Source organism: Camelina sativa, chromosome 20 (genome assembly GCF_000633955.1).
Source record: "Camelina sativa cultivar DH55 chromosome 20, Cs, whole genome shotgun sequence".
Lineage (NCBI taxonomy): Eukaryota > Viridiplantae > Streptophyta > Magnoliopsida > Brassicales > Brassicaceae > Camelina > Camelina sativa.
The window spans coordinates 7,280,915-7,298,609 of NC_025704.1; the positions used below are offsets into that span (position 1 = coordinate 7,280,915).

At 35.2% G+C, this 17,695-nt stretch overlaps 3 protein-coding genes across 3 annotated transcripts; 2 read left to right on the forward strand and 1 right to left on the reverse strand.

Annotated features, from left to right (window-relative positions):
* Window positions 2,874-4,574, reverse strand: LOC104769844 (F-box/LRR-repeat/kelch-repeat protein At1g09650-like). Its single transcript, XM_010494155.2, has one exon. The coding sequence runs from the start codon at window positions 4,526-4,528 to the stop codon at window positions 3,212-3,214; it is 1,317 nt and encodes a 438-aa protein (XP_010492457.1). The 5' UTR covers window positions 4,529-4,574; the 3' UTR covers window positions 2,874-3,211.
* LOC109131125 (stress-induced protein KIN2-like) lies at window positions 7,813-8,658 on the forward strand. Its single transcript, XM_019241710.1, has 3 exons — window positions 7,813-7,935; window positions 8,151-8,219; window positions 8,323-8,658. The coding sequence occupies exons 1-3, from the start codon at window positions 7,879-7,881 to the stop codon at window positions 8,395-8,397; spliced, it is 201 nt and encodes a 66-aa protein (XP_019097255.1). The 5' UTR covers window positions 7,813-7,878; the 3' UTR covers window positions 8,398-8,658.
* LOC104769847 (pentatricopeptide repeat-containing protein At5g15980, mitochondrial) lies at window positions 10,992-13,454 on the forward strand. The gene has a single exon (XM_010494156.2). It carries the CDS (start codon window positions 11,158-11,160, stop codon window positions 13,171-13,173), a length of 2,016 nt encoding a protein of 671 aa, XP_010492458.1. The 5' UTR covers window positions 10,992-11,157; the 3' UTR covers window positions 13,174-13,454.

Sequence of the window (17,695 nt, forward strand, 5' to 3'; positions counted from 1 at the left end):
TCAAAAGGTTGAACATAATCTAGATTCCTCAAGATGTAATTGTGAGCTGCTCGACAATAGCTATGATCTTCCCACCAAACTTCCTTTAACTTTCCAGCAAGTCTTCCTATCTGAGCAAAGATATCTGGAACATCAAGAACGTTATATGTGGGTGCAACGCCTCCGNTTATATGTAGGTGCAACGCCTCCGTCATCATATCGTCGAGTACGTGTTTTTTTGGTTCTCACGGTGGGGCTAAAGTAGTATGATGTGAAGTGAGACGTTTCCTCTGTTAAACTCCCGGCGACTATCGACCCCTCAACTCTGGCAAGATTTTTGGCCTTTCCTTTAAGAGCTTTCATAAACCGCTCAAAAGGATACATCCAACGAAATTGCACTGGGCCACCAAGATCAGCTTCATGTGGTAGATGGACTGGAAGATGTTCCATCACGTCAAAAAAAGCAGGGGGAAAGATTTTCTCCAAGTTACAAATTAACACTGGAATATTATCTCGTAACTGCTGTATGACTTCACTGGTCAATGTTCTAGTGCATAAGTCCCGGAAAAAAACTCTGATACCTACAACCAATGAATAACAAATTCATGGGTGAATTAATTAAATAAGTATATATATATATCAATATATATATATAAATATATATATATATATATATCATTATATACTTATATACCTGCAATAGCTTCATGAACGTGTTTTGGCAAGAGCTCAAGAAATATAAATGGTAGTAGCCGTTGCATGAAGACATGACAATCGTGGCTCTTCATACCTGAAAATTTTTGGCCTTGCTCTACACATCTTGAAAATTTAGAGACAAATCCATCTGGAAACTTCACTTCAGATTTAACCCACTCGAACAACACCTTCTTAGCCTCTACTGACAATCGAAATTGGGGTACTGGTAATTTCCCATCTCTTGTAAGATGTAACTCGATCCTTGCACATATTTCCGCCAAATCCAACCTAGATCTCCTGCTATCTTTTGTTTTACCCTGCACATTCAGAAGCGTAACGATGAAATTATCGAAAAAGTTTTTCTCAATGTGCATCACGTCAAGATTGTGCCGCAATAGAAGATCTTTCCAATATGGAAGCTCCCAAAAAATACTCTGCTTGTGCCAATTGTGAGCGCTTCCATATCCATCTGGCATGTTTGCTGGTGTGTGATAGTTACCCCCACGTTTATGGGTTTCTTGAGCTCCATAGTAATCAATCTGCTCAAATAAATCATTTCCAGAGACATAAGTTGGTGGAGGAACACGAACAACTTTATTCTTTGTAAATAACTTCTTGTTCCTCCGGTACGGATGATGCAAGGGAAGAAACCGACGATGACAATCAAACCAACAAGATTTTCGCCCATACTTTAACTGAAATGCCTCTGTACGTTCCATACAATAAGGACATGATAATCTTCCATGTGTTGTCCACCCAGATAACATTCCGTACGCAGGGAAGTCACTAATCGTCCACATTAGCACTGCCCGCATATTGAAATTCTGTTTTCTCGACGAATCGAACGTCTGAACACCTTCATACCACAATTGCTTCAGCTCATGAATTAGAGGCTGTAAGAAGATATCTAGAGATCGCTTTGGATGCTTTGGACCTGGTACCAAAATACTCAAGAACAGAAATTCGCTTTGCATACACATATCTGGAGGAAGATTGTATGGCGTCAATATAACAGGCCATAAAGAATACTGCCTCCCTGACATACCAAATGGACTAAAACCATCTGTACACAACCCAAGATAAACATTCCTACACTCTTGAGCAAAGTCAGGATATACCGATTGAAAATGTTTCCACGCCTTTGCATCAGATGGGTGTGTAATTTCTCCTTCTTCAGTAGAATGTTCTGCATGCCATCTCATTGCCGCTGCAGTCCGTTTTGATTGGTATAGGCGTTTCAATCTATCAGCAACAGGCAAGTACCACATACGTTTATATGGCACTCGCGTCCTTCCTTGAGTAGGCTGATATCTCGGCTTCCCGCAAAACCGACATTCCTGCAGCTTAGCATCGTCTTTCCAAAAAATCATGCAATAGTCAACGCACACATCAATCATTTCAGATGGTAATCCAAGACTCGCAACCAACTTCTGTATTTCGTAGTAGTTCTCAGCCGATACATTATCAGCTGGCAAATACTCTTTAATGAGTTCAGCCCAAGAATCCATGCAAATCTCACTTAAGTTATTATCAGCTTTAATTGTCATCATCCTAGATGCCAATGATAACTTAGAATGACCTTCTCTACATCCATCGTAGATAGGTTGATTCGCAGCATCTAACATATCATAAAAACGTTGTGCATCTACATTGGGTTCTTCCGTATTATTCTCAGGAAATGCAGCAGTAGTTTCATGAAATGCATCATTAACCATATCATGAAATCTATTTTCCTCATTATACCCATAAAAACCAAATTGATCAGATTCTTGATGCCCATAATTACTAGGTTGATCAATAGCATAATTCATACTACTACTTCCAACGTTACTGCCACAACTCTCTCCATGACGTAACCATACATAGTAATTTGGCATAAATCCTCTATTGTAAAGATGCTTCTTCACTAGATTAAATTCCAAATATTTAATGTTGAAACACTTAGGACATGGACAAAATATTGTACCGTTTTCACGAGCAAAGTCTTGGTTTGTCGCCTGGTACATGAAACCGCGCAACCCGTCACAAAACTCTTTCGTCACATCACCGGTCTCCGGATCTCTGTGATTGTACATCCACTGTCGCCATGTGTATATCTCATGCTGCCCCCCTCCAAGCATTATTGTAGAATTTAAAAATTTGTAGGTTTTTTTTTTTGTAGCCTTTCTTTTTTTTTTTCTTTTTTCTTGTTTTTTTTTTTCTTTCAATTTTTTTTTTGGTAGTATAATTGCTTTTGTTGTAAGTGTTTTGTGTTGTGGTTTCCATAGATGATGGACTTGCTATTTATAGGCATACTAAAAATATATGCTATGGATTTGCTAGGGAAATTTGCAAGGGATTTGCGAGGGAAATAAAAAAGATTTATTTTTTTGCAAGAGACTTGCGAGGCATTCACTGTTTTACCGACTAAACAGTTACACCCGGAGAAAACGTGGTTGCCGACATCTTCATCCCTTGCAACTCCCTCGCAAATACAGTTCAACGCTAATCCGTCGCAAATTTTGCGAGGAAGTTGCGTGTGTTTTGCGAGGAAGATTCACAGACTCGCAAAACTATAGTAAATCCCTCGCAAATTTGCGACGGATTCTCCCTCGCAAATTTTGCGAGGGATTTGCAATTTTCGTCGTCTTTCGCGCAAGTTACTCGCAAATCTGTCGCAAAATTGCGAGGACCGTCTGGCGTCGCAAAGTTCTGTCGCAAAACGACTGTTTTCTTGTAGTGAATAACAAACAGGAAGTCCACTGGATCTAGCCGAGAAAGCAACTTCATCCCGTTTGATTTCAGAATCACGAGTAAAAAATAGTTGTCCTAGCTTAGGATCATAAAACAACAACTTCTTCTTCAGAATTGCTAGTGGCATGAGAGCGTAACTTGGGTAATTTGGGATACCACGTCCATCATGCCAAAAAACAGTTAAACCGAAGTCTATGGAATACATTTTGTCCCATGTCTTGTAGCTTGAACTGAAAGACCATATCACTTGGTTGTAGAACATCCTCTCGGATACACACAAGCGTTTATCGAGGTTGCACATGACAATCGTGTAAGGATTGGAGAAATTGAGAAAATGAGCATTAGAGATGACTTGAAAAGCTTCGGTATGAAGATTGAAAGATACAACTTTGGTTTCTTTGCAGTCGGTTAACCAATAAAGCGACCCATCAACAAACACGGGCTTAACGGGAGCAAGAACGCGATAAGGAGCAGATGGAGTGACATACCTCCAAGCGTTGGTGGTATACTCAAAAACTTCGCATGTGGTAGCGTTTTCTAGGCCTAATCCAAAAGAGTTGTATAGCCAAACGGGCTTGTATGTGTTCGTGAATATGTCTTTACCGAATCCAAGCCTAGAGAAACTGTGCCCAAGCTTGAAGAGAGATTGATGAATGGGTTGTTGAAAGTTACATGGAGGAAGAGCCCGATACCATCTAGTGGCAGGGTTGACCACAAAAGCTTTGTAGGGATTAAACAGACAAAGGAGACCGTCACAGCTATTATGGGAAACACAATTAGAGAGTTTGTTGTCCGTCTCCTCCCAAGGAGCAGGGATCTTGACCGATGAGGATGAACCCAACACCAGGGTTCTTAGGGTGTCAGTGCCCAGCTGGTAGGCTCGTTCGAACACCATGAGAACATCTGGATCTCCTGATCGCTGACGATGCGTCAAGTCTCTTCCTTGGAAGAATTGGGACTCAATTGTTGATCTCCATTGCTTTGATACAGACTTGAATCTCAGCAGAGACTTCACCGCAAGTTTCTCTAGGATTCGCTCTACTACTTCGTGTGGCAGCTGCAGCACCGATTCCATCCTCAAGCAACGTTTTCTCGACATTCCTTGTCTTGTCGTCTCCATTGATGAATGAAGAGATAATTTATACAGAAATAAATTATAAAGGAAGAAAAATGTGTAATCAGACAACAATAATTACGAATTAAACCCTTTCCTTTCTCTTAAATCTAAAATTTTAATTAAGAAGAATCTTTTAGGAATATTCCATCAGCAATAGGAAATCTATCTCTTATGGGCTTTGATTTTTCTTTTAAAGGTCTGAACCCAAATATGATTTAACTATTTAAGAATCTCTAATCTATCCCTATATTTGTCTTTAAACTCTATTTTTTTAGAAAAAAATTATTCTAACTCACTTTTATATTTATACTAGATGAGGACCTGCCCGATGTGCGGATTTAAAGTTTTATAAATTAAATTAAATTTAACAAAAATATATTAAATTTTTTTGTAAGTTATTTATAAATTTTATTTTTGTTATAATACACGGATTTATATCTATTTACAAATATTTTATGTATGTGTACTATTAAAAGTGTATTTTTAAAAACCTAAATATATTCTATGTTACTAATATATTCTTTATCACCACCTATATATGAAAACATTAAGCCAACTATTTTACTTTCACTTCTACATAGTTTTTTAATTACAAAAATTATTGGCTCAAAAAATATTTTGAATAAAAAATATATTACATAATATACTAATCAGTTATGTACCATCACAATAATTTATGACCACCATGGAGAAAACCTCAGCTCCGCCCTCATCCCTTATAGAGAGAACCTTGCGTCTAACCTCCTCCACCATAGAGAAAACTTTGGCTCCGCCTTCCTCCCTTGGAGAGATAACATTGCGTCCAACCTCCTCCACCTTCTTCCCTAGGGAAGATAACCTTGTTTGCAACCTTCTCCACTATAGAAAGAATCTTGGCTCTGTCCTCCTCCTGTGTAGAGAGAAAATGTTCACGTTTTTTTGCTATCTCAAAATGGCTTGCTCCGACAACTAATGAAAAAAAAAAAAAAAATTTAACGTCACAAAATCTTTTGATAGTAACTAATGTTAAATTTCCCAATATATTTGTGGAAGTGTCTTTGACACACCATGATGTAGCTCTGTCTCTGTAACGTCTCAACCGCCACCTTGCTTAGTGAGCCCATGTCCACTCTCAGTCCATAGGCCCACCTTCCTAAGTGGGCCCTATATCTTTCTCGGCCCATGGACCCACCCATATTTGATGGCCGGTTTGTTACGTCTAAGAGGCTTTAAAAACTTGTTTACCGACCCTACAAATCTACAAATGACATTTTCCTGTGTTTTGTCCTCACTCGCACAGTTCCGATAATCACTTCCAGGAAGATCACCAATCATAAAATTCTCTCAGGATTCTTGACCAAAAAAATAAGTGCATTTTGGTGACATATGTGGCCAAATCAATTCTTTTATACCTTTTCTTCAAATCAGGATGTCACAGTCTTTGAGCTCATATGAATCTATCAACAACGATTTATGTTTTTCCAATCTATCTATCTATGTTTGTTATAAGTTTGTGTTTGATTAGCCTATTTTATCCATCCATTAGGTTGATGAGCTTCTACTCGTTATCTCCCTTTGGGATTGAATGAATAATGGTAACAATTATGTTTGCAAAAAAAAAAAGGTTTATGACCAACCAATCAAGGTTGAGAAATCAAAACAAAATAAATCTATGAATCTTACAACAAATATATGAATCTTAAGTAATTCAAAGATGAAAATACAAACTAAATAAAAAAATCTAAAAATACTACAATAAATTTTAAAATATAGTATTAGGAAAAGAAGATGCATTTATTAATATTTTTCTTGGGTTAACATATTAATCTTACCGATTCCCAACTGAAAAAGGAGAAAGTAGGAGCAAATTTTAGTTTAAAAGAATAAGAAAAAATTACTTTCACATTCAAAACAATTTCTAATTAAATAAAGTTGAAAGAATTGTTTTTGAGTAAATTATTTAATTATGAGACGATATATATTTATATAAAAGTGAGTATTTACAAAATTTTAGAATTAATAATTAACTGTATATTATCCTTAATCTTTTTTGTATAATTAATCATTTAAAATTAAAATAAATAAATAATATTGTAATTTCGAATTTTATGAAATATATATATATATAATCTCCTTATTATTATTTAAAAAAACTTTTGTATTTTTTTATAAAATCTGTCATTTTTGATAATTATCTTTTTACATTATTAATATTTTTTAAAACAAAATAATTTATCTTTATTGTAATCATAGTTCTCCTATTAAATATTAACTTTTACACATGTCAATATCTGAAATTGATAATTTAACACATGTAAAAATCTTGTTAATGGCTAACTTTCAAAACCCAACTTTATATAATAAGATACTAGATTAGGTCTCTTTAGTTGACGCGATATTAAAAAAAAATGTAGAATTTTAAGTAGTTTTTTAAATGTTAATTTTATATCTTATTTGATTTTTTATATAAACAACTGAAAGTTCACTCATTTTACCTAACAATATAATTTAACCGTATATAACATTATAATAAAATTAATTTACTTTGATGAATTAATTCTGATAGGTAAGACTTATATCTTTCATATCAATATAATTTGTGCATTATATCAATATTAAAAATTATACAAAATAATTATCGAAAAATAAATGGAAACTAATATTATCTTATATTTGAAAAAACTAACATTATCTTAAATATATTTGTAAACTAAGTAAATAAAATAAACCGAATTAGTAACTAAAAATATTTTAAGAAGTGAAAAAACAAATTAGGAGTGAGGATATCATGTTATCTTTGAGAAAAATACATGTCGAACATAAGAGGAGTAACAATCCCGTAGTAAATAGGACAAATCCAATGATAACACGAAATGTTTGCCCAACGCATAAACCCACGTTACATCTTTTCTATTTACAGCCATAGAGGCGTGTTAAAACCTATACTAGTAATTTAATGTATTACCATATCTTCATTCAGTATCGAGATATTTTTGAAAAACTCATCTTGATAAATANAAAAAAAAAAAAAAAAAAAAAAAAAAAAAAAAAAAAAAAAAAAAACAGAACACGGAGGCGAGAGGACCACACAGAAAGAGTCCTCCTCATACTCATACTACCCATTATCCAATAATATCATCAAAATAACCAAAAACGACACGTGAAGTCTACAACAGCCAATAAAAAAAAAGCTACCGACATAAGGCAAAACTGATCCTACCATTAAACGCAATCCACGTGGTTCAAGATTACACGTGGCACCACACAACCATCTCCATTTTGGCCTACAAATACAAACTCCTAAGCCCACAACTCTTCTCATCATCATTCATACAATAGCAATTCTCTAAGAAAAAAAATATCTGCAAAGAAAAATGTCGGACACCAACAAGAATGCCTTCCAAGCCGGTCAGGCCGCTGGCAAAGCTGAGGTCTCTCTTTCTGATCTCTTTTGACACAAATTTAGAAATCTGAAAGAAAAAAATATAATAACTCTTTAAACTTGATCAAATTTAATAACGTTTTGAGAGGGTATATGTTTTTTTGCCTATACCATTATTGCAAAGCTTTTTTAGCTGTCACTTTCATTTTCTTGTTTAATTTATAATTTTGTAACTGATTTTGTGTTTGACAATGATGTGTATAGGAAAAGAGCAATGTTCTGCTGGACAAGGCCAAGGATGCTGCTAATGCAGCTGGAGCGTCCGCTCAACAAGTAAAACATTCTACACACATATTCCATATAGAAACATAGAAGCGTCTTTATAAACTTCATACAAGTAGCTAGATTTCTTATATCTTGTTTTGTATACGTATAGGCTGGAAAGAACATATCGGATGCGGCAGCTGGAGGTGTTAACTTTGTCAAGGACAAGACCGGCATGAACAAGTAGCGATTCGAATCGAATCAAAAAAATTGGGAGTTAATTATAACCTCCCTTTTTTTCTAATTAATTGTTGGGGATCTTAAATAAAGGTGGGAGTTCTATCAATTGATTCTCATGATATTTCACATCTCGTACTTGTTGTTGCTGATGTTGTTGTTTTTAAATTAGTCTTGTAATGTTTGATCTCCCTTTAGGTGTTATGTTTGGAACTTTTATGTATTTTAGCTTCCAGTTAATCAACAACACCTACTTTTTATGTTCCAACAACTTAAATCTCTTATCTTTATTTTAATGCACTTCACGCTCGTCATGAGTTTCTCATTTTAGTTATAATGTTCACAGAAGCAAACAAACAAAATAAATCAGTTAATTAATTAAGGAAAGATAATTCTTAAAAGTAATACCCAAAATTGAGAACAAGAACTTCCTTAGAGCATCTTTACTGGCAGTTACTCTCATGGTTACTCAACCATTTGGGGCCAAAAAACTGAATAAAAAATCTATTTACGATCCATTTAGGAGAGAATCGATTCCCTGGGAAGCATCTGAAGCAACACCATGAGTAACCGTACGTGGCCTATTTTCATTCGTAAATACATAAATATTAAATGAATTTTTTTTTTCCATTTTCTTTTTCTTTCTTCCCCATTCTCTCTCTTCTCTCTCGATACAAACGGAGTTCTCACGACCAACGACGGCGGAAGGTTGTTGGATTAACCCTAAGATTTGACGCTTCGGTTCTCACCACCAACGACGGCGGAGATTTTTTATGCTGCGACAACGACGGCAGCTCGATCCCGGAGGTCTCCGTATCAAATCCCCGCCACAACACAACCGCCTCCGTCGATGGTGACTGAGACGGAGAAGGTTACAGTCGAGCGTCACTGTGCTGCGAAAGGTAAAGGCTTGAATTGCTTGGTTCCGCCTCCTAAAGGTTACCATCAGCTGGTTCCATGGCCTAAAAGCCGTGACGAGGTAACTCCTTTGTTTGCAATCTCTTGTTAGAGTTTATTGGCTAACTAAAGCTTAATAGCAAAGCTCAAGTGGATTAAGCTTAGAATCAGAATGTAATAAGCCTAAGTAGATTGGATTAAGCTCAATATTCTCTTGTATTGCATTTTGGTTGGAAAATTCTGATCTTGGGATTAGCTTAAGTAGATTAAGTGATGTCGAATTTGGATTTGCAGATTTCTTAAAATAGCTACAATTACAAGTATCTTCAGTTAGAGGTGCCAAGGTTGTTACTGATCCAAGTAATGGGCGATCAAAAGGTTATGGATTTGTTAAATTTGCAGAGGAAAGTGAAAGGAACCGGGCCATGGCTGAAAATGAAATGAATGGTTTGTATTGCTCAACAAGGCGTATTATCAGTATTGTTAAGAACTTAGCCAACGTTGATATCTTCTTCTGTGTTTGCCTTTGACTGGTTTTGTAAAATATATTGGACCGGAGTCGAGAGCATGAAGAGTGCCACTATATTATGTAAGTGATATGACTAGTACCTGAAGAAAGAAGAAAGAGGTTCAAGCGGAAAGTTATGTTGATCGTCAATGTCGCTTCAAGGTTCTTTCTTCATTGTCTTGATTGCCAAGGTGACCTCTAATACTACATTCACACCAAGTTCTTATTAATAACAGAGGCTCTAGAAGCTGAAATAATGATAACAAAGATGTAATCAGCCAGGTGTGTTTGTGCAGGTGGGACAATCGAACTTCAGCATTAACACCGGAGAAAGAGATATTCTACCTAGTGGCGATCCTAACATCGGCAGTGAATGTAGTAACATTAGTGAATGTTTGTATTGCTCAACAAGGTCATGTGAATGTAGTAACATTAGTGATAATCAAATATGACAAAAGTTGGTATCCTTTACATTGTAGATATTTGTTTTGTAGTTTAGGTTGAAATTTGTAGGGTTTTTTTTGTACTTGTATTGCAGGTTCTGTTTTTAAAACTGCAGGTTCTGTTTTTTGTTCTTGAATGTTCTTGATTGTGTTCTGTTAATCTATCCATCATGCAATGCAATATTTGTTTTAATTCACTATTCATCAAGAAAGTTGGCAAAAAAGAAAATTTGATAATTAATAAACACACAAAAAAACAATATATATTTTTTAAATGTTTGAGTAACCTTCTTTGGGGTTCTCTAGTAATAGGGTGATTTTGCTTAAGTTCTTTTAGGGTTGCTTTACTTAATTTATGATTATTTATATAATTAATTAATGTGAGAGTAACTATGGTGGGTTACTCCACTAATGATGGTCTTAGGATAGTGTTTGTCAAAAAAAAAAAATTATTAATGAAGGGAATGATTTATCCTCACAATTTATGTTCATGGTGAACACTGATTCAATTAAAACTATATGACAAAAACTGGTAACTATAATGAAAACTAGGGGCGAAAACCGAATTATCAAAAGTTTATCTTTGCGTCATTCATTGCGATGGGACCTTCTCTGTGAATACCTCAGAAATCAAAATTATGGTCAAGGTGCTAAGTATATGACAAAACTGGTAATTATAATGAAACTAGGGGCGAAAACCGAATTAATAAAAGTTCATCTTTGCGTCATTCATTACGATGGGACCTTCTCTGTGAATCAGATGGTTTCATTACCTCAGAAAATCAAAATCCTCCTCGTTGCTAAAACCCTAAACATACATTTCCCAGAACTCTTCGCAATCGCTGTAACTCACTCCCTCGTATCTTACTAAAGGTTCAAGCTTTTGTTTATTCTGATAGTAACCCAGATCGAATCAGAGAAGATGAGATATCAACAATGGCGACTGCTTCTTCTTCGAAGCTACCATCGATCTCATCTTACGTATCCTTCTCCTTGTTCTCAGGTAACCTCCATTTCAACCCGATCTTTCTCTTCTTTCATTCACACTCGTCCTGGGGTCGGAGCTTTGCAACAAAGTGAGCAACTTTTTCCCTTACAATCCCCAATGACGAGCTCTGGCTCTTTACTGATGAAGTCAGTTGGTCGAAGAAGCTTCTCGTCCGAACCTGCGGTTGAAGAGAAACCTTCTCCTGAGGGTACCGTGATTGATATCTTTAGCAGATTGAGTAGTGAGGATGAGATTAGGAAAGAGTTGGAATCGAGTGATGTAGTGATTAGCCAAGATTTAGCTTTGAAGGTTTTGAGGAAACTAGAATCGAACCCAGATGTTGCGAGAAGAGTTTTCAAGTGGTTTAAGGAGGCTACTCCTGAGGAGCTTAGCTCGAAAAGCTATAACATGATGCTTCGTGTTCTGGGTGGTAATGGACTTGTTGATGAGTTTTGGGGTTTGGTTGATGCTATGAAGAAGAAAGGACATGGTTTATCAGCTAATGTTAGAGATAAAGTTGGTGAGAAGTTTCAGAAAGATGGGCTTGAGAGTGATTTGGTGAGGCTGAAAAAGCTTTTCTCTTCAGATTGTTTAGATAGTTCTGCGGAGAATGTTTGCGATAAGGTGTGTAAGATTGTGATGAAAGAAGAATGGTGTGATGATGTTGAGAAACGGGTCAAAGATTTGAATGTTGAGTTTCAAAGTGATTTAGTGAAGATGATTGTGGAGAGTCTTGACGCTGAACCTAGGAAAGCTTTGTTGTTCTTCAGGTGGATTGATGAGTCTGGTCTCTTTAAGCATGATGAGAAAACCTATAATGCTGTGGCTCGGGTTTTGGGGAGAGAGAAGTTTCTCGATAGGTTTCAGAACATCGTTGAAGAAATGAGGAGTGCTGGTTATGAAGTGGAGATAGAGACTTATGTTAGAGTTTCAACGAGGTTCTGCCAGACTAAATTGATCAAGGACGCTGTTGACTTGTTCGAGATTGCAATGGTGGGTAGTAGTACTAACAAACCAACCCCACACTGCTTATGTCTGTTGCTCAAGAAAATTGTCACTGCTAAGAGTTTAGATATGGATTTGTTTTCAAGAGCTGTGAAAGTTTATACCATAAATGGTAACGCTTTGACGGATTCCTTGCTAAAATCTATCTTAAAGTCCTTAAGAAGTGTGGATCGTGTTGAACAGAGCAATGAGGTGTTGAAAGAAATGAAGAAAGGAGGCTATGTTCCTAGTAGTGATCTGCAGAGCATGATTGCATCAAGTCTTAGTCGTAAGGGAAAGAAAGACGAAGCTGATGAATTTGTCGATTTTATGGAAGCATCCGGAAACAATCTAGATGACAAGGCGATGGCATCTCTTGTTGAAGGGTATTGTGATTCCGGGGAACTTAATGAAGCTTTAGTGTGTTTCGAGAAAATGGTTGAAAAAGCGGGAGTCTCCTATGCTGATGTTGCATTTGAGAAGTTGGTTCTTGCTTATTGCAACAAGAATCAGGCAAGAGATGCATACAAGCTTTTGAGTGCTCAAGTAAAACAAAATCAGCTGAAACCTTGTCATAGTACGTACAAAATCTTGGTGACTGATCTGTTGAAGAAGAAGATTGCAAGAGATGGTGGGTTTGAAGAAGCTTTGAGTCTTTTACCAATAATGAAAGATCACGGGTACCCTCCTTTCCTTGACCCTTTCATGAATTACATCTCAACAACTGGAAAAAGCACGGAAGCTCTCGGTTTTCTGAAGGCTATGACCTCGAAGAACTTTCCATCTATGTCAGTGGTTCTGCGTGTATTCGAAACCATGTTTAAGTCTGCAAGGCACAGTGAGGCACAGGATTTACTCTCTCTGTGCCCAAACTATATCCGTAACAATGCAGATGTTCTAGAACTCTTCAATTCCATGAAACCTAATGAATCTGCTGTAGAAAAACCTTTGGCTGCTTCTGCTTAGCTCTAGCTTTAGTTTACATTCCCTCAAGTCTCTTTTTTTTTTTTGTTTCTGGGCATTTGATTGAAAACATTTGGCCAGAAAAAAAGACTCGCTGCTCCCTTTCTTTACATGTATCACCATTCACCAGTGAACTGTCTTTCATCAACCTGGTGAACTGGCAAAATAATTTCAAGGTACTCTGTTCTTTTACTTTCCACTTGATTATCATCTTCTGCTTCTTGGATCTGCCATGAATTGTACTGAGTATTATCAACAAGATCTGTCTGTAACTCCCATTTTCATTTGATCTTTTTTTTTTGTAACAATGTATTATTGCCTATTGATCAGACACTTGTGTTTGACATTGCCAAGTGTTTATGGTATCAAATTGGATGAGGAGATATTTGTTCATGGAAGTCTCATTATCTAGTTTAGAACTTGAGAAATAAATGATGTGCCAGAACCCAAAAGAAGAAGCTTCACTTTTTGTTGTGGAGAACCAACCGAGCCTTTTGTAAATCATTTATGGGCCTGAGAGAATTAGACACCAAAACTAGTCTAGCAGAGAGAAATATATACACTCAAGGATAGATAGAGTTTTCATAGTCTTTGTTCGTTTCTGATTATTAATTGATAGAGAAACAGGACCACAAAGCACGATCTACTTTGTAAACTGCATCTTGCATTGTAGTGCTTGATGGGTTTGTCACAATCTATATCGATCTGTTTTGTTGAATCATGATCTGTAATTGTGTAATGTGGATGTTTGAAACCTAGCACCGTTTTCATTCTCATTGTCAATAGCATCATCTCTGCAAAGTCTTTTGAATTTTTCCGCAGAGAGTGTGGAGAAAAAAGGACTGAACGAGGAGGAACAGATCGGTGAGAGAGTGACATAGCAACATAAAAAGACAAAGCCTTAATTGATATTCTTACAAGAAATGAGACAAAGAAAATAAAGTGAAATGAGTGAAAGAAAGAAAGAAAGAAAGAGAGAGATGTGTCATCATTCCTCTATGATTAGTTGCTATTTCAACAAAAGGGGACCGTTTCAAAACCCTTGGATTCATCCGGCGGGTTTCAGGGTTTATGAAGCAAAGCCATATGCTTTTTGGTCGAGAAAAAGGCCATTTCCGACCTGTACAATGTCAAAAGTGTCAATTTATACATGTACAAACTCTCAGTGCCAATTTATACTTATACTCAAATAAAATTCAAATTTCATACCCAATTATTAAAATAGTGCCGATTTCAAAGTCAAAATCAATAAATATTAGTCAACAGCTGACTCAGATGACACGTATTTAATGAAATGGCATCGTATATCAAAACTACGTCGTTTCGATGCTGTAATTTCGTTTTAAAAGAAAAATGTAAGACCACAGGATCAAACCCGGGTCCATCGAAATTTAAATCAACACTTTAACCATATGATCTAGTAGCTTTCTTCGGAATATTGAGGAACTTTAATGTTAATAACCATATCAACCCACGAGAATCTCCCTCCTTTTCCTCTTCTTCTCTTCCTTGGCATCGTTAATTGCATTGATAATTTTTGCTTCCTCATTCCTTAATTTTTACTGAAAAACAGAAACCCTAGTGATGATGATTGTGATCAAAGAGGAACAACGAATTTCCAAAATTTAAAATTTTAAAAGAAACAAAAAGTTAAAAAATCAAATCTTGGGAAACCACGATGAATATAAACAATTAGTGATTGGACCAACGGAAGCGGATCTAGATGGAGAAGGAACCACGGCGGAGCAGCCATTAACGATGCCAAGGAAGAGGAGGGAGATTCTCGCAGGCGGAGATGGTAATAAACACTAAAGTTTCCCAATATTCCGAATAAGGCTGCTAGATCATATGGTTAAAGCGTTGATTAAATCTTTGATGGACCCAGGTTCGATTCTAGGGTATTACCTTTTTTTTAAAACGAAATTACAGCATCAAAACTACGTAGTTTTGATATATACGATGCCACTTCACTGAATACGTGTCATCTGAGTCACCTGTTGACTAATATTTGTTGATTTTGACTTTGAAATCGGCATTATTTTAATAATTGGGTATGAAATTTGAATTTTATTTGAGTATAGGTATAAATTAGCACCGAGAGTTTGTACAGGTATAAATTGACACTTTTGACATTGTACAGGTCGGAAATGGCCCTTTTCCCCTTTAGGGTCGGATGAGAATATATAGAAGAAAGAGAAAATATATGTTTAAAGGTTCCTTTTACTTTCAAAACGAGGAGACAAAGTTTCTATCACTTTCCCGGAAAAAAGCTAAAAAAGGAAAATAGAAAGAAAAATAAAAGGGAAAGAAATCAATTCATTGTGTAAGCACTAAGGCACGCTTATTTACCTTCTTGATTGGGACTGTCGTTTATGTAACTCTATTTTTTACCATGTAAGTCATGTACATACGTATCAAGGTTAGATATTGCTTCAATTCTTAATGACCTAAATGGATGATGATGATTCTTAGATTATTCACAACATACAAATGGGATGAACTTAAACATGGCATAAATGGTTGTAAAAATATATTATAAGAAATTATTTAAATTTGTTAAGTTTTCTGTTGAAAGATTATTTGTTAGAATGTTGCGGCAGTAATGAGTGATGAAAATGAAATGTTGATGTTTTGTTTGTACGAAACAAATAATTAAGATGAAATCCCATGATGCATGTTGTTGAAAAACTAAGACAAAAAAAAATATAGTTGAATAGGATAGTAGTTGGTGTGGTGGGTGAATCCAGAAGCATTAAACATGTGATGTAGTTAATTATTTCAAAAAGAAATAAGATGTTCAGAACTCAATTGCCTCATACATCCAAAATCAATGGTCATGATGTTGTCAACAAATTCTTTGAAAACTAGTCGAAACAATTGTGAGATTTTGATCAATCATTTAGCGTTTGAAACTATGAAAGGGTGCACCCGAATGGTTGTTTCGAAATAAGCAGACTATAAACAGGCCGAACTAATGAATTAGACTAAACATGGAGTTAAAATAAAAAAACAAGAAAACAATGACTAAAATAAATATGGTTCAAATTTACCATTATAACTTGATTAATTGATTACTCGAATGGCCGAACTATTTGTTCTTGCATCGATGATAATATAAATTTTCACAGTTTTTCAAAAAAAAAATTAGTAAAAGAAAAAAATTGTTAACCACACTTAAACCAGTATAATTTGGATGGTTGTTGTGTGGTCCAAAACATGCTTCACTAAACATGCCAAAGTAATCATCACCGTTATGCATTACACCACAAACAAAACAAAATCTACAAATCGTGATTAAGTGTGGATAATTCGATTGGACCTATACTCTCCGCGTCACAATTTAGAAATTAGAATCTTAATTTTTGAGATAGAACCTCGTTATAAACCTTGATGATGATTTGTAATTTTGTAAGCTATTGCACCAACTACATGTATATATACGTGCTATCCTCTCGATTCTCGAATGTCACAACTTTTTGTATATAAATATATTTCAACGTCGTTGATTTATTAAACCAAATCTCAGTTTGTTCTCTTATTTCAGTTTATTTATAAGAAAAAAATGATTTAGTGTATTAACAACAATATAATAGAAATTTACAATTTTATAAACTTTTTTTTTTATCAAAATGGTTAAATAACAGTTTTTATGAAACAAAGGGAGATTCTAAAAAAATATATATATATATACATAAAACAAAAAATATTAAAGCTAAGTAGCTAACTAATAATGTCACGCTTTGGTGTAATAATCACATAGATAAGGGAATGATGGAAAGTTGCTTCGACGATTCATTTTCATGGACCGACAAGACATGGTTATAATCATTATATTCCAATAAACCATGCACATACAATTATTGAAAAAAATTATCCTAATGGAACCGAAAATAATTTCAATATTCCATGATTTTCAACGGATTCTACGAAACAATATGATTATAGATTGTTTGTTATTGTCTACTTGATGACTTGCAATAAACAGTCAGTCCACTTAATTTCAGGAATTTGTAAAAGTAGCATACGATTCAAAATAGAAAAGCTTCCATATGCTTTTACATATCTTCTTAATTTTGCATTATTGGGTAAGAAAACTAATACTTTTAGCCACCTTAAATCAAGTATACAAACCGTCTTTGGATGTCAAAAAAATAAAAATCTAATTATATACTTTAATACTTACCAGGAACTTGATGACAATTAGGTGAGTTAAAAAAGACAAATACAAAACTCTAAGTGAGAAAAAACAAAGTCTTAGACATTTGAGTGTACCATATTTTACATTGCCAAGCATATGTATACAACGTAATGGCTGTAAATGGCAGAAATAGTTAGAATCTTCATAAGCGAGTTAGATCCTCTCCATAGCTCTTTTTATATATCTCATTTTGCACCCAAAAAAATAAAAAATCATCTCTATACATACTTATTATGAGAGTTAAAAATTCATACAATTTGAACTCATTTTTTTCGAATGATATTTATTACGCAGGTTTTAAATCTCGATAAACATATAGGCTACATT

Bases quoted from the DNA above. Each gene is read 5' to 3' on its own strand.
- LOC104769844 (XM_010494155.2), bottom strand. From the start codon at position 4,528: ATGGAGACGACAAGACAAGGAATGTCGAGAAAACGTTGCTTGAGGATG.
- LOC104769847 (XM_010494156.2), top strand. From the start codon at position 11,158: ATGAGATATCAACAATGGCGACTGCTTCTTCTTCGAAGCTACCATCGA.
- LOC109131125 (XM_019241710.1), top strand. From the start codon at position 7,879: ATGTCGGACACCAACAAGAATGCCTTCCAAGCCGGTCAGGCCGCTGGC. The intron at 7,936-8,150 runs GTCTCTCTTTCT...TGATGTGTATAG, and splicing joins AGGCCGCTGGCAAAGCTGAG to GAAAAGAGCAATGTTCTGCT. The intron at 8,220-8,322 runs GTAAAACATTCT...GTATACGTATAG, and splicing joins CTGGAGCGTCCGCTCAACAA to GCTGGAAAGAACATATCGGA.